The 17,992-nt window shown below is 40.5% G+C and overlaps 1 protein-coding gene across 2 annotated transcripts in view; it reads left to right on the plus strand.

Moving 5' to 3' along the window:
• ripor1 (RHO family interacting cell polarization regulator 1) overlaps nt 1–17,992 on the plus strand; it is a 36,870-nt gene that overhangs the window by 13,940 nt on the left and 4,938 nt on the right. The window contains exons 3-24 of one of the 2 annotated variants that reach the window (XM_062389027.1): nt 1,986–2,138; nt 2,395–2,473; nt 3,130–3,153; nt 3,747–3,800; nt 4,059–4,208; nt 4,426–4,489; nt 5,150–5,193; nt 5,490–5,615; nt 5,991–6,139; nt 6,234–6,366; nt 6,671–6,787; nt 8,444–8,569; nt 10,088–10,260; nt 10,401–11,103; nt 12,663–12,799; nt 13,844–13,964; nt 14,214–14,349; nt 16,025–16,186; nt 16,301–16,459; nt 16,575–16,771; nt 17,287–17,370; nt 17,558–17,648. In XM_062389027.1, coding sequence (XP_062245011.1) covers nt 1,986–2,138; nt 2,395–2,473; nt 3,130–3,153; nt 3,747–3,800; nt 4,059–4,208; nt 4,426–4,489; nt 5,150–5,193; nt 5,490–5,615; nt 5,991–6,139; nt 6,234–6,366; nt 6,671–6,787; nt 8,444–8,569; nt 10,088–10,260; nt 10,401–11,103; nt 12,663–12,799; nt 13,844–13,964; nt 14,214–14,349; nt 16,025–16,186; nt 16,301–16,459; nt 16,575–16,771; nt 17,287–17,370; nt 17,558–17,648 — 3,182 coding nt within the window. The remainder of the gene's footprint in view (nt 1–1,985; nt 2,139–2,394; nt 2,474–3,129; nt 3,154–3,746; nt 3,801–4,058; nt 4,209–4,425; nt 4,490–5,149; nt 5,194–5,489; nt 5,616–5,990; nt 6,140–6,233; nt 6,367–6,670; nt 6,788–8,443; nt 8,570–10,087; nt 10,261–10,400; nt 11,104–12,662; nt 12,800–13,843; nt 13,965–14,213; nt 14,350–16,024; nt 16,187–16,300; nt 16,460–16,574; nt 16,772–17,286; nt 17,371–17,557; nt 17,649–17,992) is intronic. The other variant, XM_062389028.1, reaches the window with a different exon arrangement.

Below are 17,992 nucleotides of genomic sequence, written 5' to 3' on the forward strand. Positions count from 1 at the left end.
TTATTATGTATTGTAGCTTCCCTGTTAACTTGCACTGACACTCAGGCCTGATAAGCACAAGGGTTTCTTGATGTCACTGTTGTATCTGTCATGACTTTAATTGAACAAAGACCCACAACTCACTGTGAAATTGTTAAGCCATTTGACTGAGGCATCAATTAAATGCTGTAGGATTTGAAACAGATGTGCAGTGATTTCATTTTATTTGAATGAGCTTGTTGTGATCAGTGCATTCAGTCACTGAGGTAAACATGTTTGAAGTTGTTGGAAATCATATCTTCGGCAGTCTTTGTGTTAAGAAAAAACACAATCATATTTCACACAGTTTACTCTTGATCTATTACAGTGAAATATGCAATAGTAAATAAATTCATACACTGTTCAGAACTGGTATTAACATGCATCTCCTGTGATCTGAGCACAAGTGGACAGCTATGAGTTCTTCAGTTCACTTCTGTGTCTCCAGCGAACGCTGGTGAATAAACAAAACATTTCTGTTTACAAAGTTTGTAAAGACTCATAGTCATTGTTCATCGAAACTGTTGCTGACTTAGAGCTCACCAATTATGATAAGATCACCTGAGACACAGGTTATTAGGCCCACAAACTAGCTTAGCCCTTATTTTAAATCCGCCATTATTAGTGTATATGAATTTCTGCGTTGTATACATATACAGACAGCATTAACACAGATGTGGCACTTATACTAATAGTAGTTTTTGCCTTCACAAATTGTTTCTAGTGCTTAACAAAGTGCAAGATCCTCTGCTTTTAACCTCAGCAACAGTAAGAGAAAACTACCCAAAAAAACTAGAAACCTCAGAGCCACATGTGAGGGATCCCTCTACTAGGACGGACAGATGTGCAATAGATGCACATGTAAACAAAATCCCAATATTTACAACATTGGAGACGAGTAAGCCTAAATTCTTGAATTGCATTGATAAAGGGTGATATGGTACTTTGCTATGAGCTACGGTATGATGGTGCCATAGCATTCAGGGCTTTGTATTCTAAATGAAAAGTCATATCTCTTCCTGGTCTTCTTGTCAGAACACGTGCTGGCAATATGGTCAAGCTATAGAGCCTTTAAATACATTTTTATGCAGCTTTTCTAGACGGGTAGTCTGATGAATCGATCATATAATTAAGATTTAAACCAGGTTAGGGCAGTTTCTTTAATGCCCATTAACTTTCCAGTCTCTGAAGTAGAATGTGATGATCAATAGTATCAAATGCTGCACTAAGATCTAACAATATGACAGAGATAAACCCTTTATCTGAAGCTATGAGAATGTATTTTGTGACTTATGCTAAAGCTGCATCTGTGCCGTGATGAGCTCCAACCTTTGACTGCATGTCTTACTACACATTTTTTTTTTGAAGAACGTCACAGAGCTAATTAGCGACAACTTTCGCAAGGATTTTTTAAAGAAAGGAGAAGTTGGATATCTGGTTGAATGGCTTAAACCCCTTGGTCCAGAGTGTTTTTTTTTTTAAACAGGTTTAATTATGTGGTACATCACTAACGATAAAAACATTGTATTCAGTAAAGTACTATTTATTAATGTACAGAATTAATTTAACTAACTTCTTTAATTACATTACAAATTATTCAGTTATTACAGAATAACTGTGATCTTTGGCAAGATGCTGAACTCTGAATTGCCCTCATTAAAAAAAAGGTGCTGCTAATAGATGAACTGTATGAATGAATGTGTGAATGGGTGAATGGCAAACTGTACTGTAAAGCGCTTTGAGTGGTCAGCAAGACTCAAAAAGAGATTTTTACAAGAAATGCTTCACAATATGTTACTTTATGTTAAGAGACTTTAATGTTAAGAGACTTTAATTTCAACAACATCCAACTTAAAGTCAGTACATCATGGCGAGTTTCCCCTTCATTACTGAATATTTAAAATGTTAAAAACATATTTTTCAGTGTCATGTTTTCATGTAATGAGTCGGTGGTGCTGTTGTTGCAGGAACCTCTCGTTGTTCAGCACACCAGGTCTTGGTAGAAAGCCCAGCAGAGCCAGCAGGATGTTCACTATGTCCTCCAAGTCTAACCCACCACCAAAAGTTCCACAACCAGAGCGACTTGATAAGGTCTATGAGGCACTGAGGAAAGGCCTTCAGTAAGTACACACACACAAACACAATGCTGCAGTGACTAATAATTCTGTCTTAGTTCTAATACTGTTCTCCCACTTCGTACTTTTGAAGTCTAGAAGGAGAAATTTTATCATATCGTGTGCGTGTGTGCGTGTGCGTGCGTGTGCGTGCGTGCGTTTGTGTGCGTGCGTGTGTGTGTGTGTGTGCGTGTGCGTGTGTGCGTGTGTGCGTGTGTGCGCGTGTGCGTGTGTGCGCGTGTGCGCGTGTGTGTTTTCTCAGGTCTTACCTGCATGTTCATCAGATGGACTTGGACAACCTCAGTAGACAAATGAAAGAATCAAAGAGGAACTCCAGACTGGTATGTCAAGTATGCTTCACATCTCCTTTTGTTGAATTATTTTTTCACCTTTGGGTGAGAGTGTTTTGGCATGTTGATAACGTAACACTGTTTTAATCTCCACTGTAAGCATTCTTGACATCTTGGTAACTGCCTGACATTTTTTGTTCAATAATGGCACGATCTTCGTTTATTTTCGGACACTGCTCAAGCTAAACAGAAAGAGGGTAGCTCCTGCAAACTTCCTGGTAGCTATGGGTAGTGTTCCACAGGCAGTGGTGGAATGAAAGAAAAGACCCAGAGAGAGCCAGTAAACACCTAGTAACTGACTGTTGACCAATGCAGTATCCTATTAGGTGCTGTACTGCTGACAAATCCATAAAAAGGTTCAAAACAATCATTCAGTGGACATTATTCCTTCTAGAGCAGATAGTAACTGTGCCTGTCTTTACACAACCTTTATTATAGCGTAGAGATCAAACTTTCGTGATAAAATTGGGATTAGCCAGGGCTGATAGTGGTAGCTTTGTTTTGATCGTCTTTTTCCAACAGTAAAACCATTTGGTGATGCTGGAGCGGATGTTTCTACTCAAACATAAGGACCATAAAACACATTGTGCTGCCACTTAATTAAAATATTAAAAATACTAATAACTTGTTGCTTTGTTCTTCCTAAGGGTTTCCTGTATGAACTAGACAAGGTGAGTTACTATCAGTTCTTCAATATTTACGTCAGCTGCTGAGAAGCTGTACAGCGACTCTATCAGAGAGTCTGCACCTCTTTAAATTATGCATTCAGAATTTTGTTTTCTTTTAATTGCTATGGATATCACCTCAGCACGTCACCGTGTTTACCAGGAGTCTTTATAGATTAATAATATTTACCCACAGCATTAAATTTATGAATACAACAGTCTTGTCATAGGCACCACTCTGGTCCCCTTACCTGCTCTTCTCTAACACTACTTCTGTCCAGTCACTTTAAATATTAAACTATCCTCAGCTGTTCCTGCACAGACGATTCACATTTAAAGTCCCCCTCAGCTTTGGCGGACTTTTAATTTGAAGCAAATGTAGGAAGTCTTCGTAGTTAAACAGCAATCCAAAAAATGGATTAGGATCAAGTAATAGTGTGTTGTATTGTGTATGCATTTACACATTTTAACCCACTTCAGTGATTTAAATTAATTTGTTCTTGCAGCCTGAGCCATCAATTGACTTTGGTTGATACAATGTGAACATAGTTCAGTCGATGCTGATTTGTGGAATGTGACTCTGTGCTTCACTCTCACAGCAAGTGAAGGTGACTGAGAGGTACATAAGACGACTGGAGTTTCACCTCAGTAAGGTAAGACCACTTTGATCCCTGGCTCCATTACCCATTCATATCAGTCAGTCAGTCAGTCAGTCAGACTGACTGACTGACTGACTGACTGAGAGAGAAACCTGGGTTGTTTGTAGTGGTACATTTACCATATATGTAGATCTATGGTCACCCTGACCAGACTCAGTTGTGTAAAGTTTTGTACTGATTTTGTTTGGCCTCATTTTCTTCTGCATAGGAGGGAAAGATGAAGTGGGTAACCTGTTGGCCCTTTTGTTACAGATCGAGGAGTTATATGAAGCCTACTGCCTGCAGAGGAGACTCCGGGACGGAGCCAACAAGATGGTCAAGGCGTACACTGCCTCTCTAAGCAGTAAGGAGGCAAGGGAGAGCTTAACAGAAGCCAACAAAGGCTACAAAGAGTACACTGAGGTAAGACAAAGTTATGGAGAGTGTGAACATAGTATTCAAATAGTTGAGAGAAAAATTGTAAATATATAGTAATCCTTGTGGGAGATAGGGTATTTAAGAGTAATGGGAGATAACAATTGCACAGTTAATGGGGATGATATATAAAATATATACTCAGCTCTGTAGTTGAGGCATGTTATTTACAATCAATTTAATTTTGTTCTAATCCTCTCTTTAGAACATGTGTGTGTTAGAGAGTGAGTTGGAGAACCAGCTGGGGGAGTTCCACATTAAGATGAAAGGTAAGAATGTAAAATTTAGGGCAAGCTCGGCAACGTGTCTTTACTCTTTCCTCTTTCCTTTCGTCCTCCATTTTTGTATGCCTCCGTGCCAGTGACAGCAAGTGGCTGCTGGGATAACTTTTGGTTTGTGAGTCAGCTCTGCCATCTCGGGAACGCCTTGATAGAATTTGTTTAACTTGGCCACTCCTTAACACTTTTAATTCATTGTATTTATGCAGATAGATACTATATTTAGGCTTTCAAGCACAATGATGTTAGAAATGGGATTCAATTGATTTTATGTTTGTTTTTTATTAACCAGCAATCAATATTGACCTATGAGAATTCGGTTCAGTTATAATATTTCATATCCCCCTTGATATGTTCATAATGGACTTTACTGAATTTGGTGCAAATCTCATGCATGGTAACATTATAAGTACATTATTAGTTGTCCCTTAAAATTAGATATGCACATTTACATCCTCCAGTATTTTCCTATATTTGGCACAGATTTGCCTTATCAATACCAGTATACCTGTCTAGTAATGCTTGGATTGTATTATCTAATATCACAGTAAATAATTGTTTTGAGTTTGTTTTTTTATATCACATAATAATAATATTTTTGATTCTATGTGAAACCTGTACATACATTATCTGTATCTGTTTGTCTTTCAGGTCTGGCTGGATTTGCCAGATTATGTGCTGGTGACCAGTACGAAGTGAGTATCTCGCTCTCGTTCTCTCTCTAGCTCTCTCTCTCTTTCTCTCTCTCGCTCTCTTTATGTTTTATTGTTTGCGTGCCCTCAGTTTGTGTTTCACATGTAATGTTCTTGCACAGTGATGGAAGGTTGAAAGGTTGAACGGTTCCTTTATGACCATGTAATCTATTTAAACCTTTAGTTATGCCTTTGTTCACTATCTGAATTTGATGAAATGATTTATCTCAATGTCTCCATTTTGTATAACTGAATCATCAGCATTTGTGCGTGCGTGCGTGTCTGTGTGTGTGTCTCAGATCTTTATGAGGTACGGTCGTCAGCGGTGGAAGCTCCGAGGCAAAATAGAGATCAATTCCAAGCAGGTGTGGGACAGTGAAGAGATGGTGCTTCTGCCGCTCGTCAATGACTTCCTCTCTGTAAAGGTCAGTCCCTCTCCATGACTTCTGCCTATCTTTTACTGGTTTTATTTTCCTTTAGACTTACTTCTGATAGGTCAATGAAAGTGTTGTGATCTGGAATACACGTTATGAAATGGACTTGCCCATGCGTTCTTCATGTTGTCCTTGTGTTTCTTGTGATAGTAATATCTTTGTGGCACGATTCTGTTGTTGCTAGCTGGCGCTCTCTTTTTGCATTCTGTCCGTTCAACTGAGATTAAATGATTAAATGGGGTAAATTAAGTTAATGAAACATTTTCAGTGGGGATGATAATGTTACTGTTTCCATTGTAATAAAAAACTATACACCGGCCGAAGACGATGGTAGCTTGATCAAACTATATTTCTGTGGTCTCCTAGGTGACAGAGCTGAAGAGCTTAGCCAATCACGTGGTTGTGGGAAGTGTTTCCTGTGAGACTAAGGATCTGTTTGCTGCACTGTCCCAGACAGTTGCTGTGGATATCAATGACCTTGGAACTGTTAAGCTAAGCCTCGAAGTCACCTGGAAGTAAGTTTTTCCAACTGAGCTGTTAGAGTATTGAACAGTGCACATTTATTGTATCTACAGTGTGTATTTATTGTTCGCAACCCCCTTCTGTCAGTCCTTTTGATAAAGATGATCAGGGGTCAATGGCGAGCTCTGTCAACAAGGCCCCGACTGTCAGTAAGAGATTATCAACAATCTTCAACCAGAGTCCCCCTGACACGCCGTCCTTACGTGAACAAGCCTTTTATGTGAGTTCTCCCATATTCCTATTTCTTGTTCCCTGTAACGAGAGAAGGGCAGATAACTGATAAATTATCAGGCTATGCCAAGTAACCTGAGTTATAGATTTCAGGTAACTGTAGTACAAAAGACATTGAAGAAGAAAGCATTTCTATTCCATATCAAAGAATGTATAACCACACCTCTGGAACTGGCTGTACACTTATGAACAACAGGACAGTTTAGTCACTGTAGTGTGAGTTGAGGCAATAATCTCTGGTCCCTAACCAGCTCTATTGCACTTAATTCCACCTGCTGCTACCTGACATCCAGTCTCTGCCTCGGAGTCTGACCAGGCGGCAGCATTGGCCACTGTTGGACATCTTCAGAGACACACTTAGCCAGAGCTGTTCCTGTAGTGACAAGTCACCAACAAGACAGCCCACTGCAGTAAGTCTTCGTGGGGTAGAACACAGCAGATGAAGAAATGTAGATCCCATTGGCTTATTGACTAGTGGCAGTAATGACATCGTAGTACATTAGAAGTCTAGAACAGTATTTTCCATTTGTTTGAGTCTCATGGAGCCATAAGGTATGTACAGTATTTAATGTTTCCAAACAGCTAAGCAGCTGATTTCAGTGAATGTCAGCCCAGCTCCAGTTTGAGAGCAGGAAAAGGAACTTTGCTGCTGTAGTGTTTGATCAAACTGAAGGTCTGCACACACATGACTTCTCTCTGGCCAATAGAGCAATTGGGAACCCTAAGACAGACTGACGCCGGTTTCACACCGGACGCAGAAACGACGCCGAAAGCGACACCTAAGCGCAGCGCCAAGCCAGAAAAGCCACACGCCTCCCATCTCCCCCATGTTATACCTCTGTTTTGTTCAAACCAGACGCTGAAGCGCCGCGCCACGCCAAGTGTGCCTAGCGCCGTGAAGTGACCGTTTCGGCGTTGTCTAATTTTTTCGCTTTACGCGAGCATATCGCAACAGGAAACACACTGAAAAAAATATTGATGACATATTTTATATGATATAAATGATCAAATATGCATCCCATACTTTGTATTCCCCTTCTGTTGTCCTGGAGTTTTAATTTTACCAATTTTACCAATCACATTATTAAATTTCCCCCTCTGCATTGACAGTCTTTTTTTGTGTTGTCGTTATACAACATGTTCCGAGGATCATACAACTCAATGTACTTCTCCACTGCGCAGTGTGGCGCTTCAGCGTCCGGTGTGTCCCGCACAAAGGTTTAACATTGGAGTGGATGGGAGCCAGCTGTTTTTAAGGCTTGGCGCTGCGCTTACGCCACGCTTTGGCGTCACTTCTGGTGTGAACCCGGCGTAAGACTGCGTTCATCAATAAGTCATTACGGGAATCATGCTGTTCTCAGTTTCTTTTTAAACTCCAAGTAGTGGTTAAGATAAACTGGAGTAACTACTGGTTTGTTTCTGATGATGCTGCCATGTTCTCAGATCTCAACATTTACTCTGGTGAGTATAATGTTATTAAATTATTAATTGTGGCCGAACCACAGTGGTTCAGACCAATGACTGTGTATAAAGATGGATGAGATGACAGCTAAAACATCTCCATCGTTGAGCTCCGCCCAAGAATTCTATGTCTTTGTCACTCTTTTGAAGGTAGAAGCTTGAGAGAGGAATTCACAGCCCACCTCTTTTCAAACCTATGTACGCTGCTCAACGTGAAGCTGCCTGTCACAGTTTCAAAAGTTACTATAGACGCCTTTTGATATTCTCCTCGAATTGCAGCAGTCAGATGCATTTAGACTATCTGTTGAGCTCTTTGTTTGAAGCCCACTGACCATGTTCAGTAACCTGACAGGCATAGACGCGGCATAAAAGTATTAAGCAGAGGGAAAAGCAGTTGCTGGATTATAAGGAGGTACAGCATATAAATCCTTCAGTCACGTATATCCTCCAATAAAAAAAATTTCAGCCATCTGGATGACACTATTGCGATAGGTGAATTTAGCCTCTGAATTTGGTCACCTCTATAATCAAACCTGTTTGTGTTTGTCCACTTACGACAGTTTATTCATCTGTCCAGCCTTTTATATAGTGCTCCTCTATTTTAGAACATGCTGCGTCGTCATGAAGAGTTAGAGAATGGAACAGCGTGGTCAAATTCTTCTGAATCCTCTGATGACTCCTCTAGCCCTCAGCTATCTGCAGGAGGTCCACGCAACGCGACACATCATGAGGTAACACACAAAAAACACTACACACTGATCGTGATTCTATGTAGCTCTGAAACATACAGTGACCTGTGATTGTTCTCAAGACAAAACTATACCTTGTATGCAGTGGCAGCTGGTGATGAAATGTAGTTAGGGGAAGCAACTTTTTTTTTTGGCGGGCTTGGTTTAAACAAACTGAAGCCAGACTCAACTCAAATAACTCAACATATATCACTCTTCACCTGCTGCTGAATCTGTAAATCTGGTTGGTTCCTTTATCCTCTTTTTTTCTTGTTGGTTTTTTTTTGTCAAGAAATTACTGGATTTGTTGAAGTTCCCATGAAGCCGGTCAGCTCGTAGCAGAGGTAACTTAGTGACGACGGATGTACCTGAGACAGTGTTGAGGGTCGAGCAATCACATACGATTTAGAAAACGAAGATCAGTTCCTATTGGCTGTAAAAAAAAGAGGGAGTGTCCGGGGCACAGAGAATTAAATATGTTTAACATTTTTATACAGGTTTTTTGTCTCGGGGTGTTGGTGACCTCGACACAGTTAACATTCTAAAGAGATGACTGGACTCTGCTCACTCCCTCAATTTTCCAGTATAAACAATAAACAATTATAACATCAGTCGATCTTACCTGACCTCTCCAGACTATTTAGAATTAAGCTGAGAGACAATGCAGATCCAGAACTCTTGGTTTAACCTTCATGAACGTATAAAAAGCAATCTGAAGATATATGTTCTTAACTATATGCAAATTGATCCGACTGTGGAGCCTTTGGTTTTATTCAGACCAGTGAGATGGTGGCAAATAATAATGACAATAATAATAATGGCTCGCATTTATATAGCGCCTTTCACGGGAACCGAGAATGGTTGACATCTGTCTGTGAATACAAAACAGAAGATAAAAGAAAAAAGTGATAGGACAAAGTAAGATAGAAATAAACAGAGGTTATTCTTGAAGATTTTTTTGAAAATATCAAGGGATTCAGCGTTGCCTACTTCGACCGGGAGAGAGTTCCAGAGGGAGAGGGCTGCGACACAGAAGGCTTTGTCTCCAAAAGTTTGCAGTTTGGTGTTGGGAATGGAGAGCAAACTTGAGACAGGAAGAACCCGGGTGAGCCCTCTTTCTTAGAGTGGTTCACAGAGTTGGTGTCATACAAACACATCTTTCAGTTCTAAGGACTGGACTAAGAAATAAGTGGGGAAGACAGGAGACTACTGATCTCCTTTAATAACTTTTAACCGCTAAAAGCCACATAGTGGCTCAGCAGGTCGAAGTCTCCTAGGGCAAGATACTCAACCCCAAACATGCTGTATATACATGCACTGTATGAAGGTTGTGTGAATTGATGAATGGCAAAAACTGTACTATAAGGTTGAGTGGTCATCAAGACTATATAAGCCCTATATAAAAACAGACCATTCACCATTATAATCTTTTCACTGTAGAGCCCAGTTGTGGTTCTTTACTGCAATGTTATATTGTGTCTCCTGGTGACTCCATGGGTTCATGTCTCTCTCGCTCTCTAGGCACTGCTGGTGACACCAGAGATTCAGCCAACTGCAAAAGAAAGATCCTCCCCTCCGCCTGACATCTCATTCAGCCTCAGAGACTCTTCCTCCCAAGCTCCAAAATCCACCTATATGGTATGCTCCGCCAGTGAGGTTGCCAACACCACCCATCACCAAACAAGGAGCAACAGGTAGTATTCACTTTGGAGATTTCCTTTTAATTCCATTCTACATTCTCATACTTAAATATCGTTAAAAATACAAAGGGATGAGTTCAAACTCTTTTGTAAGTTCCATCAATAATTAAACTGATTTATGAACTAATTCACAGAGAAGAAGACAAGGGGACAGCCACTGTGATGAGAAAACATTCAGACAGTGAAGAAGAGGATGCAGGGAAACAGCCTCCCACTGCAACAGAGGATGGGTTGGTGACCAATAGCCACGCCTCACACAGTTACTCACGCTTTCTGAGCCACATTAGTGAAAGTAGCTCCGATGCTGAGGGATCAGGGGAGGAGATTTCTTTGGCCTCTGGGATCTCCATCAATGACATTGAAACGGAGCTGCCCAGCAGAACTCCTGAGTTACCTAGCTCTGCTGCGATGGACACTGACATGTCACAGAGGAGTCTTGATGTCGTCGAAGAAATCACAACAGTGAATGATGTCCCAGATCAACATCCAATCGGGTTGCCACAGGAAACATCCAGCTCTGTCCTCACATCATTCTTCCCTAGGACTGAAGGAATTAACTCTAGCCCTCCATCAAAAATGAACACACTCCCACCCCTTGAGTGCAACATAGTCCCAGAGAGCGGGGATGGGACATATTTAGCCCGGCAGGTGTCGGTGGAGGAGGAGATGCCATGTGCAAATGCAGATTGTCTGTCCAGAGAGGGTGATGGTCCAGTGGACTGCGGGCTAGAGGATGCCCTGGCAGTTGTAGTTTCCTCTCTGGATGATTACAGGGGACAGTTCCCTGAGTTACAACTACTGGAGCAAGAGCTGAAGCTGATGCAGGTTACACTGAAGGTGAGGACAGAACATGTGTGCCAAACAAGAGATACTTACAGAGTTGGAGTAACTTTAACTACACTCAGAAAAAGTACATGCAATGTGTGTCATCGAGGACAGAATACAGGTAGGGGAGAGCGGGGTAATCTGAGACACCCCCTGTATCTAGGCAATGGAACACATTTGTGGTCATGTGACCATTATGTTTTCAAGCCCCTCCCATTCCCCCCTTGCCATGAAGGAGAAGTTGGTGCTGGTGCTGTGGTAGTTATTTTTTTTCACAAAAATTTATTTTTTGCATGTAAAATTAAATTTTCTTGCTTTGAACTTAATCAACTGTTGTGTCAAAACAAATTTATTCAGGTAGAAAAACCTATATCAAACATGTTGATGAACTTCCAACATGTAAAACCATGTGATTGATGCTAGCTGAAGATTAGCCTGAATTGCTAAGAGATGTTTTTTATAAATGGTGGCTGTGGGGTAAAGTGAGACAAATGCTCTGGGGTAAAGTAAGACATGAAGCACAAGTTAAGTTTAGTCTTAAACATATTTAAGTGTAATATTACATTACATATGTTTTATTTGTAATGTCATAAACATTGTAGAGAAGCCATCATGCCAAGAAACTAAACAAGGGAGACAACTTGGGGCCAAACACCCCTCGCAGAGATGGAGAGTGCAGTCGCTGAGGTCAGGCAAGGAAAGAAGTCCTTGAGAAAAGCTGGAAGGGATAGAAATATTGAAAAGACAACCCTCAAAAGATTCATAAAGAAAAAAAAAGGGGGAACTAAAATCAGTAGCCTGGGGTGCAGTAGCTGAGGCAAAGAGAATATTCACAGATGAGATGGAGGAGGAGCTTGCCAAACACTTGAAACAACTAGCTGACCAGTTCCATGGACTTGCTCCAGCTAAATGCCGTGAACTGGCATTTGAATACGTAGAGAAATAAAATATCCCTGTCCCTGCCAAATGGACAGAGAAAAAATGTACAGGTAAGCTAGGGTGTGCCATAGATCACATGAATCATAATAATCATAAATTGCTTAGTTTTAGTGCTTAATTGACCAATCCCCATGATTCTGTTACTAGTCCGATATTAGTTTTGGAATGTGTGGTTGTCAATCTAGCTGTCAGGATTTGAACTATTACAACATATGTTGTTAAGATTTTAATGTGGAAAAAGTACGTGGATCGCTTTACCCCATTGGTTTCTCTGGTCTGTCTATCTTAGGGGTAAAGTGGGACACAAGACCACTTCTTAAAAAACAATCATATATCAAAACAGGTCAATCTGAGGAGGGCTGTTTTAAATGATCCTTGTGGTATTTTGACCAAAATATGCTGCAGAAATTGCACTAAAACCCCAAGAAACCATATCAACTGGGCATAATATGTCCCCTTTAAGTGATACACACCAAAACACCCATAAGTACAAATATACACAATGCATACATCTATTTTTTTACATGCACCCTGGGTGTGCTGTGTTCTGGTACATCTTAAGACATAGCTGACAACTGATACACAATCTAATATGGACACGTGTGTATGTGTGTGTGTGTCTGGGTTTTTAGGGTGGAAGGCACAGCCGTTCACCCAGTGCGGTTAGCCTCACAGTGGAAACCGCTCTGGGCAGCTTTGATTTCCTCAACATGTCTGACTGGGAGGAAGATGAGGAGGAAAGGAGTGACAAGAGGAGCAGGAATGGCAGGTCAGTGCTGCTCAATAAATGATGAATGTTACTCAAACACAAAAATCAACCTTTACATGAGCACAAATTCTGACATGAACACATATTACATACATGGGTTTAGCTTAAGACCTCCTTGTGTGTCAAATACATAACCTAATAAACAACCTTGTCATTGTACCACTTTATTTGTTGAAGAATCTCAGTCACTGCAGATCTAGTGGAGCTTTAGGGTACCATCACTTCGCACAGCACAAATGTTGATACACACAATATCATAACCACCTTGAAATATGACTACAATATCACAAACAACTTGCCATCATTATTCACCTTGCAGTGATGTAATTTAGTTTCAAACATTCAACACTAGCAATGAAAACTAAGACTGCACAGCCATTCTAGATGTTCAGCTCTAACTGTACTCATGCACAGCAGTGCAGGGTGTGTATGCAAACATTTCATTGTTTAATATGGTGACATTTTCTTATGGGAAAGGGAACAAAAGCCACAGTAGGGACTGATGGGAACGTCCCATGTTTGTTCATAAATCAAGAAAGAAATTTAACCTGACGATGGCACTTGAGGAAAGGCTGAGGGAGGATACTGCAGTTCATTATAAGGAGAACACGAATGTATGAATCAAAATTGGTAACAATTCATCTTATGGTAATTTAGATATTAAATGTCAATGTCTTAGTAGCACGGGTTAAATTAAATTCTTTGGTGACAATCAACATGTGTATAAGATATCATTTTCATCTAGCAGTGTGTCAGCAAGTGTATTAGGCTGTTTTGGGGCTGATTGTGATAGTGTTTGGTTAGTTTGGGGCTAGTTGTGATTGTCTATGGGGCTGGTTTTGTCACACACACCTGGCCACCCTGCTGCTGTCTGTTAACCTTTGTTGCTTAGAGCTTTGTTTCTCATCAAGGAATCACATCTGTGTGTGTGTGTGTGTGTGTGTGTGTGTGTGTGTGTGTGTGTGTGTGTGTGTGTGTGTGTGTGTGTGTGTGTGTGTGTGTGTGTGTGTGTGTGTGTGTGTTTGTGCGTGTGCGTGTGTGTAGGTCTCTGCAGGACAGAGGCTGGGACAGCCCGTCCTCCCCCACCCTCCCCCTCACTACAGGCTGCACTACTCTAGACAGCTCCCTGGTGGTCCACTTGAAGAACTGCAATGCACAGTTGCTGGTAAGAGAGTCAAGAAAATCTTTAATGAAATTCTAAATCATGTATGTCTGGTTAAAAACAAGTAGATTTGTGATTTTTTTACTCCTGCTATCACAAAAATAGAATGCTTCAGTAAGCATATGCTTTTAACAAATCTTGTAGAAATAGATTTAGGAAGGAAACAAATTATAAGTTTACTGTTGTTTGACAGATGGTTATACATGACTGTACTTGTCATATGTAAATTGATACATGGCACCATGTGTGTAGCGTCTGGGTACGTTTGGGCCTTTGCGCTGTGGAGAAATGTATGCCTTAGACCGACTGCTGCGAGAGGTTCGAGTGCTTGAAAACATCCGTCGTATCACCAAGGACAACCCGAGACACCTCAGACAGCCCGATGAAGGTAATTACTAACTAGTATCTGTACACTGGCTCTTATGTGTCTGTGTATGTGTGTTTGTGTGTGTGTGCCATCACTTTTACGTGCACAAGTACAATCACAATACCATAGACAGTGCATGACAAATAGAAACATCAGTACCTGTTTACCTCAGATTCCTCCATGTGGTTTGATGAAGTGTTGTTGCCCTGTGATTTTCAAGGACGAACCAACTACGCACTCAATTTAATTCATCTTCTTCAACAAGCTGCTTGATGACAAAAGCACAGTGACTGCCTTTGTGAAGGGATATATTTGACATAATATGATCCTTCTCAACGCAACATCTAAATTTGGTCAAAAAAATTGGCAATTTACAAGTCAAATGCATTGGATTTAACAATTATACATGGTCATGCTAAAACATTTCTTGCTTAATCTGGATAAAATGGGATTACATCCGCAGAAGGGGTTTGTATAAAAATTATTTGTGAGACATTTTGGAAACATAAAAAAAAGCTTCTGTGCCTGATGCTTTCAGTATACTTTTACTGAATCCTGTAGGGTTTTTAAATGGCTTCTGCAAACTCCTTCCACCACCATATTGATATAATGCTCATTAACTGCTCTGGCACAGTAAGGAGGTATATAAGACACATAATTGCTTTAAGTGTTGTACTTCAGGTGAGTGCAATGTTAAGTTATTTAGCAGGAGTTGTCTTCCTCATGAGTTCTGCTCAGTCTTTAAATCGAAGCAAGACATTTATTGTGCAAAATATTGTGAAATTGAAGGCCACATCATCCTGCCCGAGGTTGAATTGCTTTACTCCCTTACCTACAGAGTCTTTATCGGTAAATGATGCCACCATTAAAAACTGAAGAAAAAAAAAATACCATGCTATCAATTTAACAAAGGCAAAAACTTATATTTAAAGTAAATCCATATATAGGTTTACTGTTCAAACATTTTTGGGATGGATTAAACTGTGACCTTTGTGTGTTAGCTACAGAAAGAATGTATGCGTACATTCACTTGTGTTAACATTTAGCTGTTTGTGTTAACATTTTAAAACTTGTACCAGTGATCCAACAACAACATGTAACAGTGACACAAAGAGTTTGTGCACGTGTATGTATGCATATCTATGTGTGTGTATGTGTGCAATGAACAATCGTCTTAATTTACCCCCACCTCACTTGCTCATTTACCCCACAACCACAATTTTTACAAAACTGTTTCACACAGTAGCTCAGTTTAATAGTTACGTAAAGTTTATTGCCTTGTTTTGTAGCTTACAATAACTTAAATTAACATGTTATAATTTCAAAAACATCTATATTTGAATTCAGATACAATATAGTAACATGATGAATTGACTTTGCAAGAATCTGTTATTTTGCTCTGGTTTGCTTACCATTCTCTCCATGTGCTTCAGTCAAAGATGTAATGAGTATTGTTGACTACACCTCCTTAATTTTGTGGTCACATGATTACTTTCTTTTATTGTTACCTATCGTAGATCCAGGGGGTTGCTCATCTTACCAACTAGCTTGACTTACGCTGTTCTCCCCTACAACAGACAGTATCATTCACTTGAGTAATAGTCTCAGGCTGCATATGTTCCTGTGAAAAAGCACTAATATGTATCCTTTAACTTTTCCTCCCTTTATACTCCGTCTTACCTTCTCTCCTTCACAGTGATACCTCAGTTAGGCCTGTGCCAAGGTGCTGTGTCACTATGGCAACAGTGTGTGGGGCAGGGAAGCAAGTACATCGTCTCTGCTGAGGACCTCCTGGATACGTTGTCTACAGCCTTCTCCAGCATACTGGCAGAGATGGTCAGCAGCATGGCTGACAAAGGTACAACAACTTTGTGTGTGTGTGTGTGGGGGGGGGGGGGGGGGGGGGGTATTTGCGTGCACGCTCACAGCACAAGTCAGAATAGGTGGCATGTTCACACGTGTGTTTGTCTAGTGTTCCTGTGTCTGATTGAGCGAGTGCTGGATCAGAGGTTACCACGGCGAGGCAGCAGCAGAGATGGAGTGATGGTGACGTTGTTCCAGCTCTGGAGTTACATAGAGGCTAACGTCATCAGTGACATGGAAACACACATCGCTGAACTGGCAGAAGAGGGTATCTGACACAAACACGCACACGCACACGCACACAAACACAGAAAGGTTAATAAGTGCAGAAAACATAACTTCGGATTGAATGGCAGTAATCATTGATAACCTTCCTCCACTAGTGTGGTTGGTGCAGAGGCTGGCATCGTCTGACCTGGACGTGATCATTCACACTTTGCGGCGTCCTGCAGAGTGTAGCCTGAGAAGAGAAGGACTTCATGCTGTGGCAAAGTTACTGAAAGACCCACGAGGCAAAGTGTCAGCATCTGCCAGCTCTGTACTGAGAAGCCTGGCTGCCCAGCCAAGACAGAGAGAACAGGTGAGTGGATACTGCGTGTTAGTGGCAAAATATTAATATTTTAGATCTCAACTATAATTTGAATGACTGAATACTTATTCTGAATACTGAGAATGTCTCCAGATTTACCGTGAAATGTTAAAACTCTCTGTTTATCTACGTCATTCTTATTACTTTAAACCTTATTGCCTCTCTTTAAATGATTGATCTCCCTTGTGTCATATTGATGATGTGGTATTTGAATATTTCACCCTTGTGGAAGGCCAACTTGCAAGCAGGATATGTTGATAGTGTAACATTAGTGTAATTGTTTTTACACATTTCTCATTTTCAGCATTATTTGGTTGGTCTGGCATCCTGTATATACAGCCATACTGTTTTCATGTGAGATGAAAAATAGTATTGATTGGGCTCTAATCATAAGGTGTTAATCACACAAACACCTTTAATGTAATGAGAGAGTGTAGAAAGTGTACTGCAGCAGCCTCACACTGGGCGAATCAAAGACATGACACTGTGAATGTTCTCCCCCTCAGGCTTTGGTCAGCTGTCTGGAGCTGCTTGAGGATGAGAAAGTGGACACCAGAGTGTGTGGATGCAAGGCCTTAGCTTGTCTGAAGGTAGAAACAAATAGAGACTTTTATCCTAACCTGTTTAAATTTTGATTTTAGGATAATGTTGATCCAGTTTATCGAATAAAAGTGGTAAACAACTGTCATAAGATCTTGTGTGTGCAGCTTGTTTGTACTGTGTAATACAGATTGTATTTTTCCCATGAACACTACATTCCATCTGTTGTCATTGCAGGCTAAAGAAAGTATCGATCAGTTAGTGTATCTTTGTCGGACAGACAAGGAGGAAGTCCGAGATGCTGCCAAACAAACACTGCTCGTCCTCGGTAATAACCATCAGATTTGTCGGAATGAGAGAATCGGCTTTACTAAAATGAATATAGACACAACATTAATAAATAATGAAGGCCCATTTAATACATGCACATGTTAGTGAAATAACTTTGCAGACTTCATGATAGATTCTGTGGATATTAAATTTCTAAAATAGTGTACTTTGGGACTCTGATATGATATCTAATAGCTGTTGCTATGTAGTGTATGGATATTTTATTTATCTAAAATTTTTCTTAAAACTGGCAGTTGTGATGATAAACGTAACAAAAAAAATGTGTTGACAATAATTCCCTTAAATGATGTGGGTTGAATGGGCTCTGATTTAAATGTGTAT

Source organism: Platichthys flesus, chromosome 6 (genome assembly GCF_949316205.1).
Source record: "Platichthys flesus chromosome 6, fPlaFle2.1, whole genome shotgun sequence".
Classification (NCBI taxonomy): domain Eukaryota; kingdom Metazoa; phylum Chordata; class Actinopteri; order Pleuronectiformes; family Pleuronectidae; genus Platichthys; species Platichthys flesus.